Raw genomic sequence first — 16,750 nt, 5'->3', positions numbered from 1 at the left:
ACCGTAAATATACTGACGAATTCAAGTTCTATTGCAGTTCTATATTCCTCGTTTTTAATATTTCGTCGAATATTACAAGCTAGATAGATTTCTCAGCCCCGCCCACATAATTTTATCCGATTAATGAATCAATTATCTCTTTGACTGGCTTGGTTTTAATACTATCTTTTATTAGGTAGTGTCTAAAAAAGGCTTAAACTGAAAAGATCAACAGTAATTGAGTTTGGAATGTAGGGACCTATCAAGCTGAAAGGACAGTATGGCGAAAAAAATCCTTCCACGAAGAAAAGATATCCCATCACGAAATATAGAGCGAATCGCAAAAGACAAAGAACAAGTCCCTCCAAACTTGAGCGCCAATTATTTTTGAATGTGAAGGACAGGAACAAGTGAGCGACAAGGATTTAAATGCAATCCTTTGGAATAATTTATGCACGGAAGTACGATTTGAAAGTGCGAAAATTAAAAAACTTGCGTAGGGAAGTTTCTATACCTTTTGTCTTTAAATATGCCTTAAAAACTTGAATTTCAATTGAGGTAACTTCGTACCCAAGATGGTGGACATTAATAGTCTGGCCGGATGTGTGGTATTTTTAGTGCGTTTGCCAGTCGCCGTTCGTGCGGCTCAACAGCCATGTAGCCGTGAGCTATTTTGAGCGGTTCGATTCAAATTTCAAGTCAATTTTGAATTTACTTGCTGGTAGCACTTCCAACATCTACCACAAGATAATGTGGCTAGATGCTTTTTATAAATAGATCACTGAAGTTCATTGATTTTAGGCACATTCATCGATTTGAACTGGAGCTCTTTTAAGCCGGACAGTGCTGCCCCTTTATCCAAATAACATCTGACAGGATTTTTTCAACACTGGCATTAATTATAAATAATAATGGCAGTTGTATCGCATCTCGTATAAACGTGCGATCCATTCGAGACATGCCTCTGCCCTGCCCTGCTCCCAGAGATATTCAGATGTCATGCCTTTTGGACTATTTTCGCTGCTGCTTTTGTCACGTCGCCAAACCGTTTTGGTGCTGTTGCTGGTGTGCGGGTGGGTGTGTGTGTCTGTGGGAAATGTTTTTATCGGCCATTAAAGAAATGCGCCAGCGTCTCATATCTATAAATAGTGCCCGTACTTCGAATTGGCTGCAATTTAGATGCAGTTAGCATTTGTTTACCCCACAAGTGTTTTTTATTTTTGTGTGTATTTTTTGCATCTTGTTTTTGTGGCATTCATCAACAGGCATCACTTCTTTGGACCCGCAGAAAGCCTTGAACCAATTTATCGACGATTGACGTTTGTTAACGGCATCGCATCCCACAATGTAGAAAGAACTTCTGGTTGAGTCACTCAAATTCACATCTTAATGAATTTTCACACATATTGGAACTTGGCATGGAACATTTTTCGATCGGTGGCTGTTTTGTCGGGAAGCTAATGACCTCGCAATGGGTTGGGTTACGTCTGGATATGTACATATGTATATGTATGTATATAATGGGAAAGCTCTTTCTCTAGCCCAGGGGTCTTATGTTCATAGGGAAATGCGCTGCCGCTCACGTACACGTGTGCAACAGTGATCCGCAGCAATTCAATGCTTTCTACGCACACAAACGCACTGCAATGAGTGCGTGCCGACCGTTGCTCTAGCGTCATCGCTCGCGCCCTTGCCCCTAAGGCAGCAATCCGAATATTGTACGTAAAACCACTTGAGTTTTACTGCCGTCAGATGGGAGAAGGATCGAAAGTCAAGTATAACTTGAGAGTAAGAACGTGTCATTACACATACTCGTACATATGTATGTATGTAGCTGAAAAATATTATCAAGCTAATGAATGAATGGCAAATTTAAATGAAATCGACAAACACATCAAAAAATAGAAATAAACGTAATTATTTAATTGGAGCTGACATACTGTATACCTAAAGCGTACAATGCGAATTAAATTTCAAGAAAAAAATAAATATAAGAAAATTACCATGGGTAAACAAGCAATGAATGAGAATTGCATGTACCAACTCGTTCTAAAATTTTCGGATAAACAAAATTTGATAATTCAGTAAATTATTCATATCATATCTTAGCAATTTCTTTGAAATTAAATTTAATTCGATTACAATTTGACTTTGATAAGTTGATCTATAGTTTCCTGTTTGGAAAATGATTATCAATTCGAATTGCGGTAGGTTGATTTATCCAGCCCGTGTAACAATCGTACTCGTACTGGTACCTTCTTATTATCTCACATGTTTAGCGACGCATTGACGTCGCTTGCAAGCAATTTCACAATTCTACGATCATCATGCCCACTTGATGAGGGTGGGAATGGAAGTAAACGGAATTGAATCATATGTGTAATAGAGCCAAAACCAGGCACTTACATAAGCCCGTCGGCGTGACATCGAGCCCCATGCCCGACCATCCAAAGTTTCTGGAATCTTCTTCCAATCTTCTTCCATCCAATCCCAGATGCCAGACGGGAGGGAACTCTACCTATTGAATGAGAAACTCTTTCCTCCATCGGGGTATACGATTATCCAAGTGTTAATGCCTGCATTTTGGAGTCAGGTATCCACCCACACTCTTTCTCTATTTCTCGTCACCTTAATTTTAAGCCAGGGCTCAATGTCCAAGCTCAAATAATTGTACACCTACTTGTACATACATGTGTACATATCGTATGCTTCTTTCCATGGTGCCGTTCTTATCGATCAAATGCCCGTTTCTCCGAATGGAACAGCTGTTGGGGTAGGGCCTGGCCGGGGCCGGTGGCAAAGGGACGGGACACGCAATCAAAAGCCACTCATGGGCGAGTGGAATTTTCCATTGCAGTTTTTCGTGCAAATGCTGTGTGTCGTTTTTAACCCTAGAATGGATAACGTTCGACCATAGAATGAATTTGTTAATAATTTAGAGAATTTAAGCTATTTTAAGCTGGACCACACAATAATCTAATATCTAAAATTTGATACAATTATTTTCTTTAATTTAAAACTAAATTGCTGGAATTTACAAAAGTCATTTTATCTCCGTTTTTCTTTCTTATTCAAATCAAATGTACAAAATTATGACTGCTTTCAAAATTTAAAATAATAATTTCGACGATCTTTCTATTTGAGCAAAAAGTTCGGTAACACACAAGTGGTGTAATTGGATTTAATTGTCTAATGTGTATGTACATATATTCCAGTATATGTATAATATTTAATTTATGAACAACCATTAGAAATACAAATTATAGCGTTACACAGAGTGGAATGTTTTAGGCAAACAAAAAAAAGGTGCAATGGGGAGTTCAGTTCTGTGATTTTCACTTTTGGCACACCTGTAATTTGCAGTTACGTACCAGAACGACCCCATGGGCATGCATGGGTTTAATTGCAGTCTCTCCACCGCTCACTCGCTCGCTCGCTCCCCCCTCTCCCCTCTCCCAACCCCTGCGACCATTAATGCTAATGGCATGTGAATGAATGCACAAAGAGGGGGATGCGAGGCAGAGAAAGAGCGCCAGTGTGACTGACGACTCTGACTGTCCCACTCACTCACTTACTCACTCATTACACGTCTGCCTGCTCGCTCACTCCCTCACGTCACATGAAATTACAGTGGCCGCCGTCAGTCGACAGCGTCGGCGGGCGACATCGTCAGCGTTGTTCTCATTGATTTTGCTTTGTTCGCGTAAATTGTTCTCCTTATGCTAATGTTGTTGCTGTTGCTCTGCCAAATTGCCAACAGAGAGAAAGAATGAATGTGGTGAAGCGGAGAAGAAAGAGGATTGGGGAGGAAGACTGGAGTGCAGTGGTGCGAGAGTGAAGTCATTCACTTGAAGAGCGGTGCTAAGCGGGAGAGCAGCAGGAGGATTGCAAGGCGTACTTGTGCCGGGTAAGGGCCGACCCTTTCCCTCTCTCTCGAGTTGTATATTTTGTTTGTCTCATTCTTACTCCACCCCTCGCACTGCACCGTTCAGGGAATGCCAATGCCTCACCTTGCATTAATATGTTATATATATTCGAAGAAGACTGGAGCCAGGGAGAGCAGGGAGAGAAATGGGGTGAGCGTGACTGATGAAGAAAAGAGAGAGAGGACGGAATTGCATGTTAAGTTTACCGTTTATTTTAAGTTGGGTTTTTCTGCCTAGTGTTATGCACAAGAAATAAACAAACAAAAATCAACAAAAGAAGGCCAGCTTCGGTGGGCCGAAGCTTTTGATACCCTTGAAGATCGATCGTTCCTAGATCGTTCTTAGAAATGATTGGTTGTGTGTGTAAAACTTAAACTTTATAGCTGAAAAATCACTTCTCATAGAAACCGAACGACGGACATGTGATCGCACGATACGCGTAATACTCTCTTCAAGGGTATGCAAAACTATAAAATAAGTTAAGTGCAAGGTCTTCCAATCGAACCCCCGTCTTGGTACTTGATCGAACCTCTTCCTTATGACTACGATGACGACGACGACTATGACTACGACTACGAGCGATTGACCACAACGGTGTCCACTGTTTCAGCGGCTGCTGTACCTGGGCTGCCATTACCGTTGGCACTCCCGTTAGTGCTCCCATTGCCATTCTGTGCCGGTGGCGGCTCTATGGGGGGCAGACCCACCAGCTTCTCGCTCTCCCGCCAGAGCCAGTCGGCGGTGTCCGTACTGCGGGCCCAGGGAACCAGGGGAAAGCGCATGCTGTCCGAATAGTAGCCGCCGGTGGAGCTCTCCAGGGACGGGTCCAGGGCAAGGCGCAGCGTGGTCTGTGCCCCAGCCCTGGGGGTCTTGAAGAAGTACAGCGAGACGACCTGCAGGGCGCTCTTCATCCAGGCAGGGCCTGCAAAGTGTCGGTTCAGTTCGGTGCGAACGACGCCCGGGTGGCAGCAGTTGACCGTCACCCCGGTGTCCTTAAGCAGGACCGACAGCTTGCGGGTGAAGAGGATATTGGCCAGCTTCGACTGGCTGTAGGCTCCAAAGAACTTGCTGTACTTGCGCTCGCTCATGAGGTCCTCGCGATTGATGCGCCCAAAGAGGTGAGCCGCCGAGCTGACTACCACGATCCGGCTGGGCGTGGACTGCTTGAGCCGGTCGAGCAGCAGGTTGGTGAGCAGAAAGTGGCCCAAATGGTTGACGCCCAGCTGCTGTTCGTAGCCGTCGGCGGTGAGGGAGCGGGGACAGGCCATGATGCCGGCATTATTGATCAGCAGATCCAGGCGCGACTCCTCCGCCTTGAAGCGGGCCACAAAGTTGCGTACGGACTCCAGGGAGCCGAGGTCCAGGCTGCGATTAAAAAGCTGCTGGTTCTGGGTGCGGTCCATGATCTCGATGCGGGCCGCCTCACAGCGTCCCGGGTCGCGGCAGGCCATATACACCTTGGCCCCCCTGCGGGCCAGCTCCAGTACCGTCTCCTTGCCGATGCCCGTGTTGCAGCCGGTGACGATCACCACCTTGCCGTCGATGCGGTTCGCCTTGCGGTAGGCGGGGCCCTGGATGCACTTGCGCAGCAGCCACATCACGAACAGTGCACAGATCCCGATCAGCAACAGGAGCACGAACCACGCCCAGAATCCACGAAAGCAGAGCGTCTTCTCCACCGCCTCTGCGGTCGGATCGAAGCCGGCTGGCAGTGCTGTTGTCCCTGTTCCTCCAATGGGTGTGACAGCCTCCGACATCGCTGGCTGTATGCGAATGTGTTTCTGTGTGTGTGTGTGTGTGTGTGTGTGAGTGAGAGAGAGCAGAAAAAAGAGAGAAAAGAAAGTTCAATTGTTGTTTTAGATAGAGACTGCAAAGGGCATGCATGGAAGTGGTTGTGGATCTGTAGTGGATCATTTGTGGATCGTGTGTACTTTGTCAGTAAAAGAGGCAGTGATTATCAGTAATTATCGATAGCCTGCAATAAAACAATTGTTTCCAGTGATTTAATTATGGGTTAGTGCTCAGTACTCGTATTTCCACACAATTTACAACTGCTTTCGTCTGATTTATCGAATCTTCGTCACTATATCGATTAGGGATCGTTGGAATTTCGAATCTTAAGAATATGTAAAGGGATTTCACTTCAATTTACATACACCTGAAGCAGGGTTTTAGCTATTGTCCATTTGTGGATCGATAAAGGAACAAGTTATATTTTTCCTTCGCACTGTATTGTTACAACTTGTCCCTACAGTGTATTATCCTTGAATGAAGCCGTTTCGGGTAATGCTTTCACCCTCAATTATAATTAGTGGCGCTCTATTATTGATTGTCGGTCAACGCAGCGCCATTGAAATTCGAAAACAAGCCTCTCCACCACCATTACGACCACACTTTCATTGACATATTCGGCTTTTTTTTACGGGAAATTACTCAACTTTCTTTTGAGTACCAGCACAACACACCACAGCACACCTTGCCCACCTGCTGCTTTCGTAGCTTACCGAATATTTGATATCTTTACTGCAGATAACGCTGGTGGCCTAGAGACTGGAGACACAGATCCAACTGAGACTAGACTTTTGGCCAACACGATTCTCACTCGGGTGGTCAGGTGGCGATTTCGCACATTTCCACTTTCGTTTGCTCGATCGATTAGGAAGAGTGGCTCCGCTCTGAAGCCCTCTGTTTATGTTTATGGGTCAGGTTAGTGGTGGTGCCTCTGCTTGGTCGTTGCGTCCAAACGACTGGCGCGATCTTAGCCAACTGAATGTAGGCTCCAATTGTAAGCTTACGGCTCCGTCTGAGCCGCTAACACGTCAAAAAATAACCTGAAAATAAGTGTTTTCGAGGCGGTTTGCCTCGGCCGACACTGTCTGCTGTTATTAACATGCCTCTGTCTCTGCTGCTGCCGCTGCTGCTGCATGTGCCGCAGCTGCGGCCTGGCCTTAAATTCGAGTCGTTGTTGTAGTCTTTCTCTTCAACTTTCACTTTGTTCAGTTTTTTTTGTATACCCTCTTGGTAGAGGGGTAGTCTAGTTTTCTTCGAATTTTACTTCTTGATGCAAAATTGTCTTAGAATCATATATTGCAAAATGTGATCGATAATATACAAACGATCCACTAAGATTTGGTCACTATATCATAGCTACTAGAGGAAAAATCCCATAAATAAATAATATATGTAGCTTCTATCGGAATTTTTGATCGATCGATCTGTGTAGGGTATCACTAGCTTCGGCTTTGCTGATATTGTTTTTACACATTTCTGCCTCTGCCTTTCTTGCATTCTGCTTTGCTCGCTGCTTCTGTCCACGTTTGTTTTGCTCACTCGTTCGCGGAGCGCACTGCCGCCGCCTGCCTCTTTTTGTGGCTTCCCCGGCCTGCCGGCCACGCCACTCCTATCTCATAATGAGGCCATTCCAATTCGCATCACGATTTTTCTCCGCTCTCCCCGAAGAGAGCCGTGTGGCTGTGGCTGTGGCTGCGGCTGCGGGATCAAGACCCCAGGGGTTGCGAGCACCTGTCGAGGATCGCAGAGGTGCCTGGCCGCGCTGGCCCCTGGCCCCTGGCCCCCGACAAGGCCAAGACTATGAACAATTCATTCGCACCGGCTGGTTATGACTTGGACTTGGACCTGCACTTTGCTTTCAAGTCTTAACCAGCGCCGTGTTCGCGCCTCAAACCTCGTAACTTGGTGGAAATCCGTCGGGCAGCACGCACGAAAATCGATGGGGAAGCACAAACACACACAAAAAAAACCAACAAAAAAAAAACACGGATAATGACGACAGAGCAGAGTTGAATGTCCTTGACTCGGGCCGAAAAGCAAGTCGCAGGGGTCACAGGATTTGAGGGCTTGTGAGGGGTATTTTTTTGTTGTTTTTTTTTTTGGTGGCTGACGTGCGTTTTCACATGCCAAACAACAATGCCAGGAAGAGAGAGAAACTCAGAGAAAGAGAGAGGAGAGAGTGTTTATGATAAGAGAAAGAGCACGCCAGAAGAGAAGCAGGGTCATGGTGCATTAATAAAAGGTGTGCCCCTTCCCAAACGTACAAAAAAACCAACACTAAACGATAGCGAGTGACACCAGCCAAATATTCGCCCAAATAAAATAAGCGCGAATGTGCCTCACCTTAAATTGGCATTCCTTGGCTACGTACAGGGTCGGAGCGCAGGAGTCGGCCCAAGTTAGAGAGCAGTGGTAGGTGGTAGGGCCGAGAGAGTGCGCAACTTTGGACTAGGTCAGGACAACGCGTCGTCAGACGCCGTTTCTTTTCCCGCACTGTTAAATCGATGAGCAGAAACAGCCACCCCTCAATACCCTGGTCCTTTCAGTTCAGACTTTTGGCTTTTTGGGAATTTTCCACTGCCCGGCCGCAAGACGGGCCCTGAACAACAACGACCCTCGTTGAGGGTTTCAAAGGAGAACGAGTCAGTTGTAGAAGGTTTTGTTTCGTTTCGTTTCGACAGCATGGCATATGCATTCAAAAATCGATGAAATATCATTAGGAATTGTTCAACAGATGTACAATATGTACACTAAAGAAAGACCCATATTACCCTTGGAGAACGTACTTTAAACTTGATCATCTCAGACCTCATAAATCTTATTGGCAGATAATTATCTGCGAATTTACTTTGCCGGACTTAAGTACTGGCACGGCAATCAAATTTCAGTTTACTGCTGTTTTTAAGAGCTTTTTCGTCGCGATTTTTAAAAGGAAAAATAATTGTATCCGACAAATTGAACAAATCTTCTTTAAGAATGGCGAATTTAAGTATTCTTGTAATTCGCACACGTGGCCACTATTTTTGAAAAGGATTCATCCTAAGTTGAATAGACGACATACAACCAAGGAAAATCGTAAGCTGGGATCGGCGCCATCAAAAGACCTTCAGACCAGTTCTAGATACATAGTATATCAGATAGGATTGTTACTATATCCCACTTGAAGCGGTTCAGTGGCTGCACCTCAGGGGCCTGGTAATTGCAACATGCTGTGGCACCCACGTACAAATGCATTCCTATGAATTTCAGGCATTGCTGCAAGTGACAAGTGCTTTTTGTTCTAGTCTAATTTATAATGAAATTCCTGGAAGTAACTGGAAATTGGTTTTCAGTTTGTGGATCTGACACAACATTTTACGGAAGGTTTAAACTTTTAGGAATGCTCAACACTGAAACATTGTGTCGTGCAACTACCTCAAGTGACCGCACGAGAAGCAGCATTCAGCTGCAGCATGTTTTGAAAAGCAATTGCCGCAAAAATTCCACAATTCCAGAGTTTAGTCCTCCACAGGAGGCCAGCTTGTGGCTTTCGAGAAGATGATGCACAAATGCGAAAAGGTTTCACAAAAATTACCATAAGTCAAGCATTTATTCCTTCATTATATGGGGGCGACATTGCGGTGCACAATCCGCTTACAGCTGCAGGGGGGGCACGGGGAGCATACGGGTATGTTTCTCACATAAAATTTGGTTTCTATCTGGTGCGGCTTCCGCTTTGTTATCCTCTTAGTAAGTCAGCGGCAGCTCATGCACTCAACTGCTAATCGCCTTTGGATGCTATTAGCATCCCAGCAACCCTGCAGCCCGGCCACGCCCCACTGCCTTCCCTTTCGGCTTCACCTGCGACTCTATGCGACACAGGGCTTAATTGTGTCAAAAAAATTGTGTAAAGTTTGCTCTTATCTTGCAAGTGCCACGTCGCCCACCAGAATACATGACTCTCCGCCTGACGTCAATGCAGAGTGGGTGGTGCTATGGGGCCACATAATTGGGACACATGCATTATTGCGTTATGTAAGCGCATGGGGAGATGAGATTAGTTGAGACTGACCTTGATCTTCGAGCGAATAATGAGTGGAAGCGCTGCCAAAAGCCCACAAGACCTAGAAAAGACCGCGCGAGAAGTACTAGTACTACGAGAGTAAACAACTTGTCACAACACGCGCAGGAGGCAACTGTACCGCTGTAGCACATGCCGCCTCGTTCTTATATAAAACGAATCGACTGCAGCAGAAAATAATTTATTTTATTCCATAGAGATAATCCCCATTCCCATTCCAGAATCTCAAAACTGACCAGCCGCAAGAAGCTACACAGATCCATTGGAAAGAGAATGAACAGGGAATGAGAACGTATGCATTGAAAGAGAGGGAAAGAGCCATTCAATCCATTGAAAGAGAGGGAATAAGATCCATTCAATCCATTGAAAGAGCGGGGATTAAACAGAGACACACTGATAACGAGAGAGCGGTGCGGTTGGGAGTCGAAGATTTCGAGTTTGAGGGCAAGGTAGGTTAACGAAAAGGTACATAGGAACATTCGATTTCACAGAATATGTAACTGGCTTGCAATTTTACTGAATATTTGCATCGATTTGAATCGAAATCATGCATTCGTAACGAAGGAGAAGCAGCTCCCGTCCCGCTCATCATCAGAAGTGTGGAAATGGAGGAAGGCCACTGAGGCCATGGCATTGCCTCCCAAAACAGGATCGAACTGGGAATAATTGTTCAATAACTGTTCAATTAAGCAGCGACTTGAATGCGGCACGCGCGAATCACAACCACAGAGACAGAGTGAGAGGAGAGCAGAGCAGAGCATGAGCAGTGTGAGCGTCAGGGGGGAGAGCAGGCAGGGCGGTAATGCCAATGAAAACCTGTTGCCTCTCATGGCAGCATAAGAGCGCACACAATAGCCCCCCGGTCCCCCGTCCCCCAGCGCTCTGTGCTCCCGATGACCAATCAAGCTTCAACTGATTCGTAAATTAGCAAATAGAACGAAAAGCCAAAGACAAAGAGAACAACAACAGCAGCAAGGCAAAATCAAAAGCAAAATCAAAAGGGGCGAGAAACGAACCAGATGAAAGCGCATCAACAGCAACAAGCGGAGAGAGCACAACAAAGAGCAAGAGCAAGTGCGGAGCGCAACGGAACGGTACAGCAAAGCACAAGAACAAGAACAAAGAACAGAAAGAGAAGAAATCAGAAAGCCCAGCAGGAAATCAAAAGTAGACTATCGATTGGTGGGTCGAGTCTTTTGATACCCTTGATCGATCAGTGATCGTCCTCATCGCAGGTTTACTGTACGGTATATCCAATGGGAAACCATAGTGCAACCTGCTGTTGCAGGCTACTCTCCCCTTCATTTGCATTCATTTCTGACCGACAGAATACATAACGGATACATAATGGTATTCCTGGAAGTCTCTTAGACTTGATTACCATTTCCTGGATCTCTGTCGCAGCGTGGAAAGTGGTTTTCATTTTCTGTACCAAAAACACAAAAATTCCCAGAAGTAACTGAGATTTGATAGCTGCCAAGGGCAGCAGGACTTTGTATCTACCACTTTTTGCTGCAGTTGATGGAAGGCAAGCCCCTGGCTTGTTTACCTAGGAAAGTGCGTGACTGCTACGCTGCCCCTCACGTACACGTGTATAATAGTGGCTGCCATTGCATTCAAAAAAACGCACCAAAAACTGTGAATATTGCGTGCCGACCCCTGGTCTAGTCAGATTAATAATGCTGTTCGTGGATGTGTTTTCGAATTTGCTTTCCACAGAGGTTCCGTGCTTTCAACACATTCTGCTGTATTTGGAGTCGCAATGGCACTCCTATATATCATCTGCACAGATGCTGTACGATATAGTATGCGTATGCGTTTTAGAAAGCATCACCGATCTATTTATGGTTTCTCCATAAATCAATCAGTCAATTGATACGAAAAAAAAATTACCATACAAAACACTCGTAAATCAAGCAGCGGACATTTATGAATCCATAAATAGTATCCCTATAGTATCTTTGCAATATTGTAACCATACTCTCTTGCTTATCTTCTTTATGGCCATGTGAGCTTGAAAAACTGCCTCGAACTGGTTAAATTGCTTTAGAGTGCTGAAAATCAAAGATAAGATACTGCAACAACAAAACGACAGGATTGAACTATATATAAATATAGAATATTGTATAAGAATAGCTCTAAGTGCAGATATAGATAGATCTATGTTATCTACCGACCCTGTACTCGCTTCCTGGCGTTGCCTCATGGTCATGCCCACCCACCAGTCGAGCATCAAAGGAAAATAGATCGTGCGATGCGAGTATATCGGACAAATGACACACTGTCTCTCGCCCAGATTCAAGAGCACGCTCACACACAGTCAAGCGTACCCCCTCAGAATCTGTGTTGACTTCTGTTTTGATTGCAATTGAATGCTAAACGTTTTCATCGTTGAATATCTATCAAAATGTACATATCTGCATATGTACATATATGTACAAACAGTCGTGTGTGCGGCCCGGGCCTAACATTTATCAGAGCAGAGCTGCGAGTCGAGTGGCCAGAGCGATACAAGTCTATTCATCCGCCCCATGCGGGCTACCGGCGGCTGTCCGGGTGGGCGGGCGTGCGGGCGTGACACACGCCGCATCTCATATTCCGCATGGTTTTGGGCCATATATTTCGTCGCAGTCTGTCCAAAGGTCAAGGTTGCCTCCCTCCCCATCATGGCGCCCAGTCATCGGGTATACACGACTAAATCTTTAATTGGTATTCATGCACACCCATTTCAGATAATTGGATAGCCTGTGGCTTTTTATTTCAAAGATGTTTCAACGAAGTACGAGCGGTTCTAATTTCTGGAAATTTCCATTGTATATGAAACTAGAGAGCGACTTGTAGTTAGACGATGAGAAATGTGATTCCACTGGTGCACACATTTTATAGGTTTTCGGGGGAATTTCCAAACCTCCTGTGGAATACTAAAATGTATTCCAGGGTATTATGATGTGGCCCAGAATGAAGAATATACATACATATCTGAATACTTACTTCCCTTTTTGAAGCGAATCGATTTGAATATCAAAGGTTTAATTCCATCAAAGGGTAGAAATTTCTTTCAGATGATTATCTGTCAGACCTGAACGAATGCCTTGCCCTGAAGCATGGAATACTTCTTTTTGTGAGGCAGCAGAGGCCAGAGCTTAGAAATGAAATTATTGATGATGTGAATTCGCCCCAAGGGTACAATATTTTCATCGGTTAGCATATGTTCCGCTATGGGTTTTCTAGGGTACACATCTGTGCCTAGATCCTACCCAATTGTTGTGACATTTTGTTGCATTTTGTATTGATTTTTGTTGCACTTTCGTGTTGTGTGGTGCTCTTGCGGTGTCGTCTGTGGCTGTCGCTGCTGCTGCTGCCTCGGCTTCCGCATGCCAAAGTGCGCCCAGCAGGCAGGGCGGCGTACCAGTGAAATGGGAAAGTGTAGGTTCAAGGTGTAGACTTACCTGTTTAGATGTGTAGTGTGTGTGCGTGTGGGGAGAGCGTGGGGCAGCTTCTAATTTACGGTGTCGAGTAGCCCCACCCACCAGCCACCACCCCGCACTGCCACTCGACTGTCAACGCATTTTATGCGCACTTGGCTGTGCCACAGGCCGTTATGCAGTGAGTACTAGCAATGGACGGCCTCCCCCACGCCGGTCTGGCGCTGCAGCTGACATCTTAATAAAATTAAATAGTGTTCATTTTAGTTGATTTTATTATATGTTTTATTTTTGGTTTTCTTTCGATCTCTCACTCTCTCTCAATATAGTATATGTATATTTTTTCTCTTTCTTTTGTTTTGCGTAGTTTACAAAATTTAGAACCTAAGAAAAAAATGAAACTAGCATTAAATACAAGTATGTTATTTTTAGTTTAAGTACATTTATGTATATTTTAATGTAATAGGTATATAATATATTGTATATGTAGCTATATACTGTGTATACAGGTATATAGTATTCACAATTTGGATATATGTAAATGATTTCTCAAGTCTGTTTTCAGCGATCTGCATCTGCATCCCAAAACGCTTTCCCAAAAATATCTACACTTATGGCCGAAATACTCTTAGCAGTTACAGATATTTCAATAGCTTTAGATAAAATAAATTTAATATTCAGTTGTCACTTTTATCAAAGAATTTCAATGATACCTTTTAAGTTTTGATTAACTTTCCAGTTATAGTTTTTGTTTTTGTTTCTGTTTTTTTTTTTGTTGACCACAAGTGTTTGTGCCCATATGTAATACATACATATATTGTCAATATTTGCGCTTACAGATTATGTAATCTACATATATACATATATGTATAACCAATTTAACGATACAATATAGTTTTCTTTATCGAACATTTGTTGTACTATCCTTTTTTGTGTGTCTGTGTGGGTCTTTGTTATTGTGTTATACTGTTATACAATGCAATTTGGCAGTTGCAATTTGTTTTGTGTAAATTTCATTTTTTATCAAAGCAACACCGCAATGCGTGGCCGGAGAGGGTCTTTTTTTTGGTAGGGATCTAAATATACTACTTGGAAGCCTTGCCACACACAAAAGCATACATATAAACACGTACATACATACATATGTATAATATTTAAAATGAATTTTTAGTTATAGTTTTCATTTGTACACCGAATACAAAAAAAAAGTGAATATTAAAATGTATTATTATTTTATATTATATTATTCAGCAAAACAACCGCCGCCAACTATCGCCGACCCACTCACTCACTCGCATCGGGTTTGAGGGGGTCTCTCGCCGATCCCTTAACTCAATCGCCTGCCTGGTCGCTGGCTGTCTCCTCCACTCATCTTTTTCCTTTTCCTTTTCTCTTTCTCTTTCTTGTTTGTCACCCTCGCTGCATTCGCTTTGCTGCTACGGTCCCGTTCCTTAGTCTGGCGAGGAGGTGGAGCGACGCACACGCATCTTTAGCCGACTGGCGCTGCCGATGCTGCTGCGTCGACGGTTACGTCGACGGTAGGGACTGCTGCTGCCGCCTGTTAGCTGCTCGACAGAGCTGCTGGTGGCTTCTCTGTCCAGCTCCAGCGCCAACGCCAGCTGCGGCGGCACGACGCTGGCGTGGGAGAAGAATTGATAGTAGCGCCTGAAGCGTCGTCCCATTCGACTGATCATCCCTCCCCCTCTTACAGGTACTGCTGCTCTTTCCCCTTCTTCGTCTTCTGCTGCTTCTATTTCCTCCCAGTTGTGGTTGTCGTTGTTGTTGTTGTTGTTGTGGCTGGGGCGATGTACAGCTCTGCCGCTGGCATTGTAGTTGTTGTTGTTGCTGATATTGCTGTTCTGCTGCTGCTGATGGGCCCGCTCTCAAGAGCGCTTGCCGCTGTCCTTGCGGAAGGATTTGCGGAGCTTGTCAACAAGACGCAAGTGGAATTTGGTATAATCGTTACTGGCGGTCGATGTCGCATTCACATCGCTGCCATTTCCGTTGCTCTGCTTGCAGCTCTGCTGATTCTGACTTTGAGCCGTCGCCGCCGCCTGGCGCTCCAGGGCCGAGGCCGTTTGCGTGCGGCTGAGGGGGCTGGACCGCGTTGGGGACATAATCAGCATCATGGAGCCGTTCGAGCTCCGCGATGCGTTTCGCGGGAAAGTGCGCGAGCTCTGGCACCGCTGCATCTGCATGCGGTGGCCACCATTGCCGCCACCACCCAGCTGGCCGTGTGAGGGGGAGGTGGCAAAACTTTCGGACTTGCATTCGGACACCTTGCGGCGTCGCTGCTGCTGTTGCTGCTGGTTGCCGGTGGCTGTTGTGGGTGTGCCCAAGGCAGTGCCCACGGCCGTGGTCCCGTTACTACTCGCATTGGAGCACTCGGAGGTCTTGCGTGAGCGCGTGTCCTTGTAGATATCATAATTGTTCTTCATCACCGGCATCATGAACGCCATTCTTTCTGCACTTTCTTCTCAATTTCGATCACACACGCTCAAAAAATAAATAAACCGTAAACGAATCGTGTTTGCAATGCCTTTTGTGTCGGTTTTTTGTTTGCCGCCCGCGCTTTGTTTGCCGTTCGAATGCAACGGTTCCGTTGGTTCCGCGAATATCGAATGCAGAGAATGGAGAATGTAGAATTTCGAATTTCTTTTCGCGCGTTTACCGCTTGCCTGTTGTTTTCGGTTTGAAGCCGTTAGCTTCCCGCCACTGATACTTATACGCTGACCGCCTGGCGGGTGCTCCAAGAGAGCAGCAAGAGAGCTCCTCGCTCTCGCTCTTGCTCTCTCTCTCTCTCTCTCTCTAGGTTGAGAGCGCGCCTGCGCAGTGGAGAGCGGGTCATTTGAGTGCGTGTCAGTGTGTCAGAATGCGCGGCTGTGTGTGTGTGCGTGATTGGGTTGTTTGCGACGTTTATACGTGGCTCTGAATCGTGATCTGGGACAAAGACACGGACAGCGGAAGTTCAAGACATTGACGTCGGTACCTTATCTCGATGACACTGTCAACCGTGCGGCATTAGGCCTGAGCCCTATATGAATGCTAAATAGCCGCAAAATCATGATCGATTGCCAACGTAGCGTCGATAGAACATCGATTGCGATAAGATAACTCCAAATACCGTTAAATGTAAATATCCCAAATGAGTGCAGGTCCAAACCCCATCTAAACACAACCAAAATAAGCAGGGGAAACATTTGTTTATATATGATTTTTGCCACTTTAATGAATATTTCTCAATTAATGTCTGCTTGATTTCCGTTTTCATTGGATTTTGTTTTTTTTTTGCTGCCTGTATGTTTGTATCTACATACACACACATGTATGTAAGTACCTTTAAATAATGAAAGTGCATATATATTTATTAATTCATTTGTTTTGTTCTTTTTTCTCTTAGCACTTTTGTCTTTTGTTTTTTTTATGAATGCTTAAATGTTGGTAACAATTTTTCGTACATACATATTTGTTTGCTTATTTAACCATCATTTCTCTCTCTCTCTTAATTTTCGTTTTATTTTTTCTGTTTTCAATGTAAATGCATTTTCAACAACATTTTCTTCGCTTGT

General features: G+C 44.8%; 2 protein-coding genes and 1 long non-coding RNA gene across 4 annotated transcripts; 1 reads left to right on the top strand and 2 right to left on the bottom strand.

Annotated features, from left to right (window-relative positions):
* Positions 1-3,419: 3,419 nt before the first annotated feature.
* Positions 3,420-4,166, top strand: LOC26532052 (uncharacterized). The gene is made up of 2 exons (XR_001452631.2): positions 3,420-3,886; positions 3,972-4,166. It is a non-coding gene; the product is annotated as an uncharacterized lncRNA (long non-coding RNA).
* On the bottom strand, positions 4,095-9,904 carry LOC4815628 (retinol dehydrogenase 12). Of its 2 annotated transcripts, none has more exons than XM_015185807.2 (2): positions 9,748-9,904; positions 4,095-5,686 (listed from the first exon to the last, which is right to left on the bottom strand). In XM_015185807.2, exon 2 carries the CDS (start codon positions 5,660-5,662, stop codon positions 4,478-4,480), a length of 1,185 nt encoding a protein of 394 aa, XP_015041293.2. In that variant the 5' UTR covers positions 5,663-5,686; positions 9,748-9,904; the 3' UTR covers positions 4,095-4,477. The 2 variants fall into 2 exon arrangements, with proteins under 2 accessions (XP_015041293.2, XP_001355606.3); XM_001355570.4 differs by lacking the exon at positions 9,748-9,904 and adding an exon at positions 6,410-6,756.
* A 4,028-nt stretch (positions 9,905-13,932) lies between these two features.
* Positions 13,933-15,892, bottom strand: LOC6902202 (probable myosin light chain kinase DDB_G0279831). The gene is given in 1 exon segment (XM_002133693.3): positions 13,933-15,892. A coding segment is annotated over 1 exon segment (1,008 nt). The 5' UTR covers positions 15,641-15,892; the 3' UTR covers positions 13,933-14,632.
* Positions 15,893-16,750: the final 858 nt, after the last annotated feature.

This window comes from Drosophila pseudoobscura, chromosome X (genome assembly GCF_009870125.1).
Source record: "Drosophila pseudoobscura strain MV-25-SWS-2005 chromosome X, UCI_Dpse_MV25, whole genome shotgun sequence".
Classification (NCBI taxonomy): domain Eukaryota; kingdom Metazoa; phylum Arthropoda; class Insecta; order Diptera; family Drosophilidae; genus Drosophila; species Drosophila pseudoobscura.
The sequence above is the reverse complement of the archived record's forward strand: the minus strand, read 5'-3'. Positions and strand labels throughout refer to the sequence as shown.

Coding starts and splice junctions, on each gene's coding strand:
- LOC4815628 (XM_015185807.2), bottom strand. CDS start 5,662: ATGTCGGAGGCTGTCACACCCATTGGAGGAACAGGGACAACAGCACTG.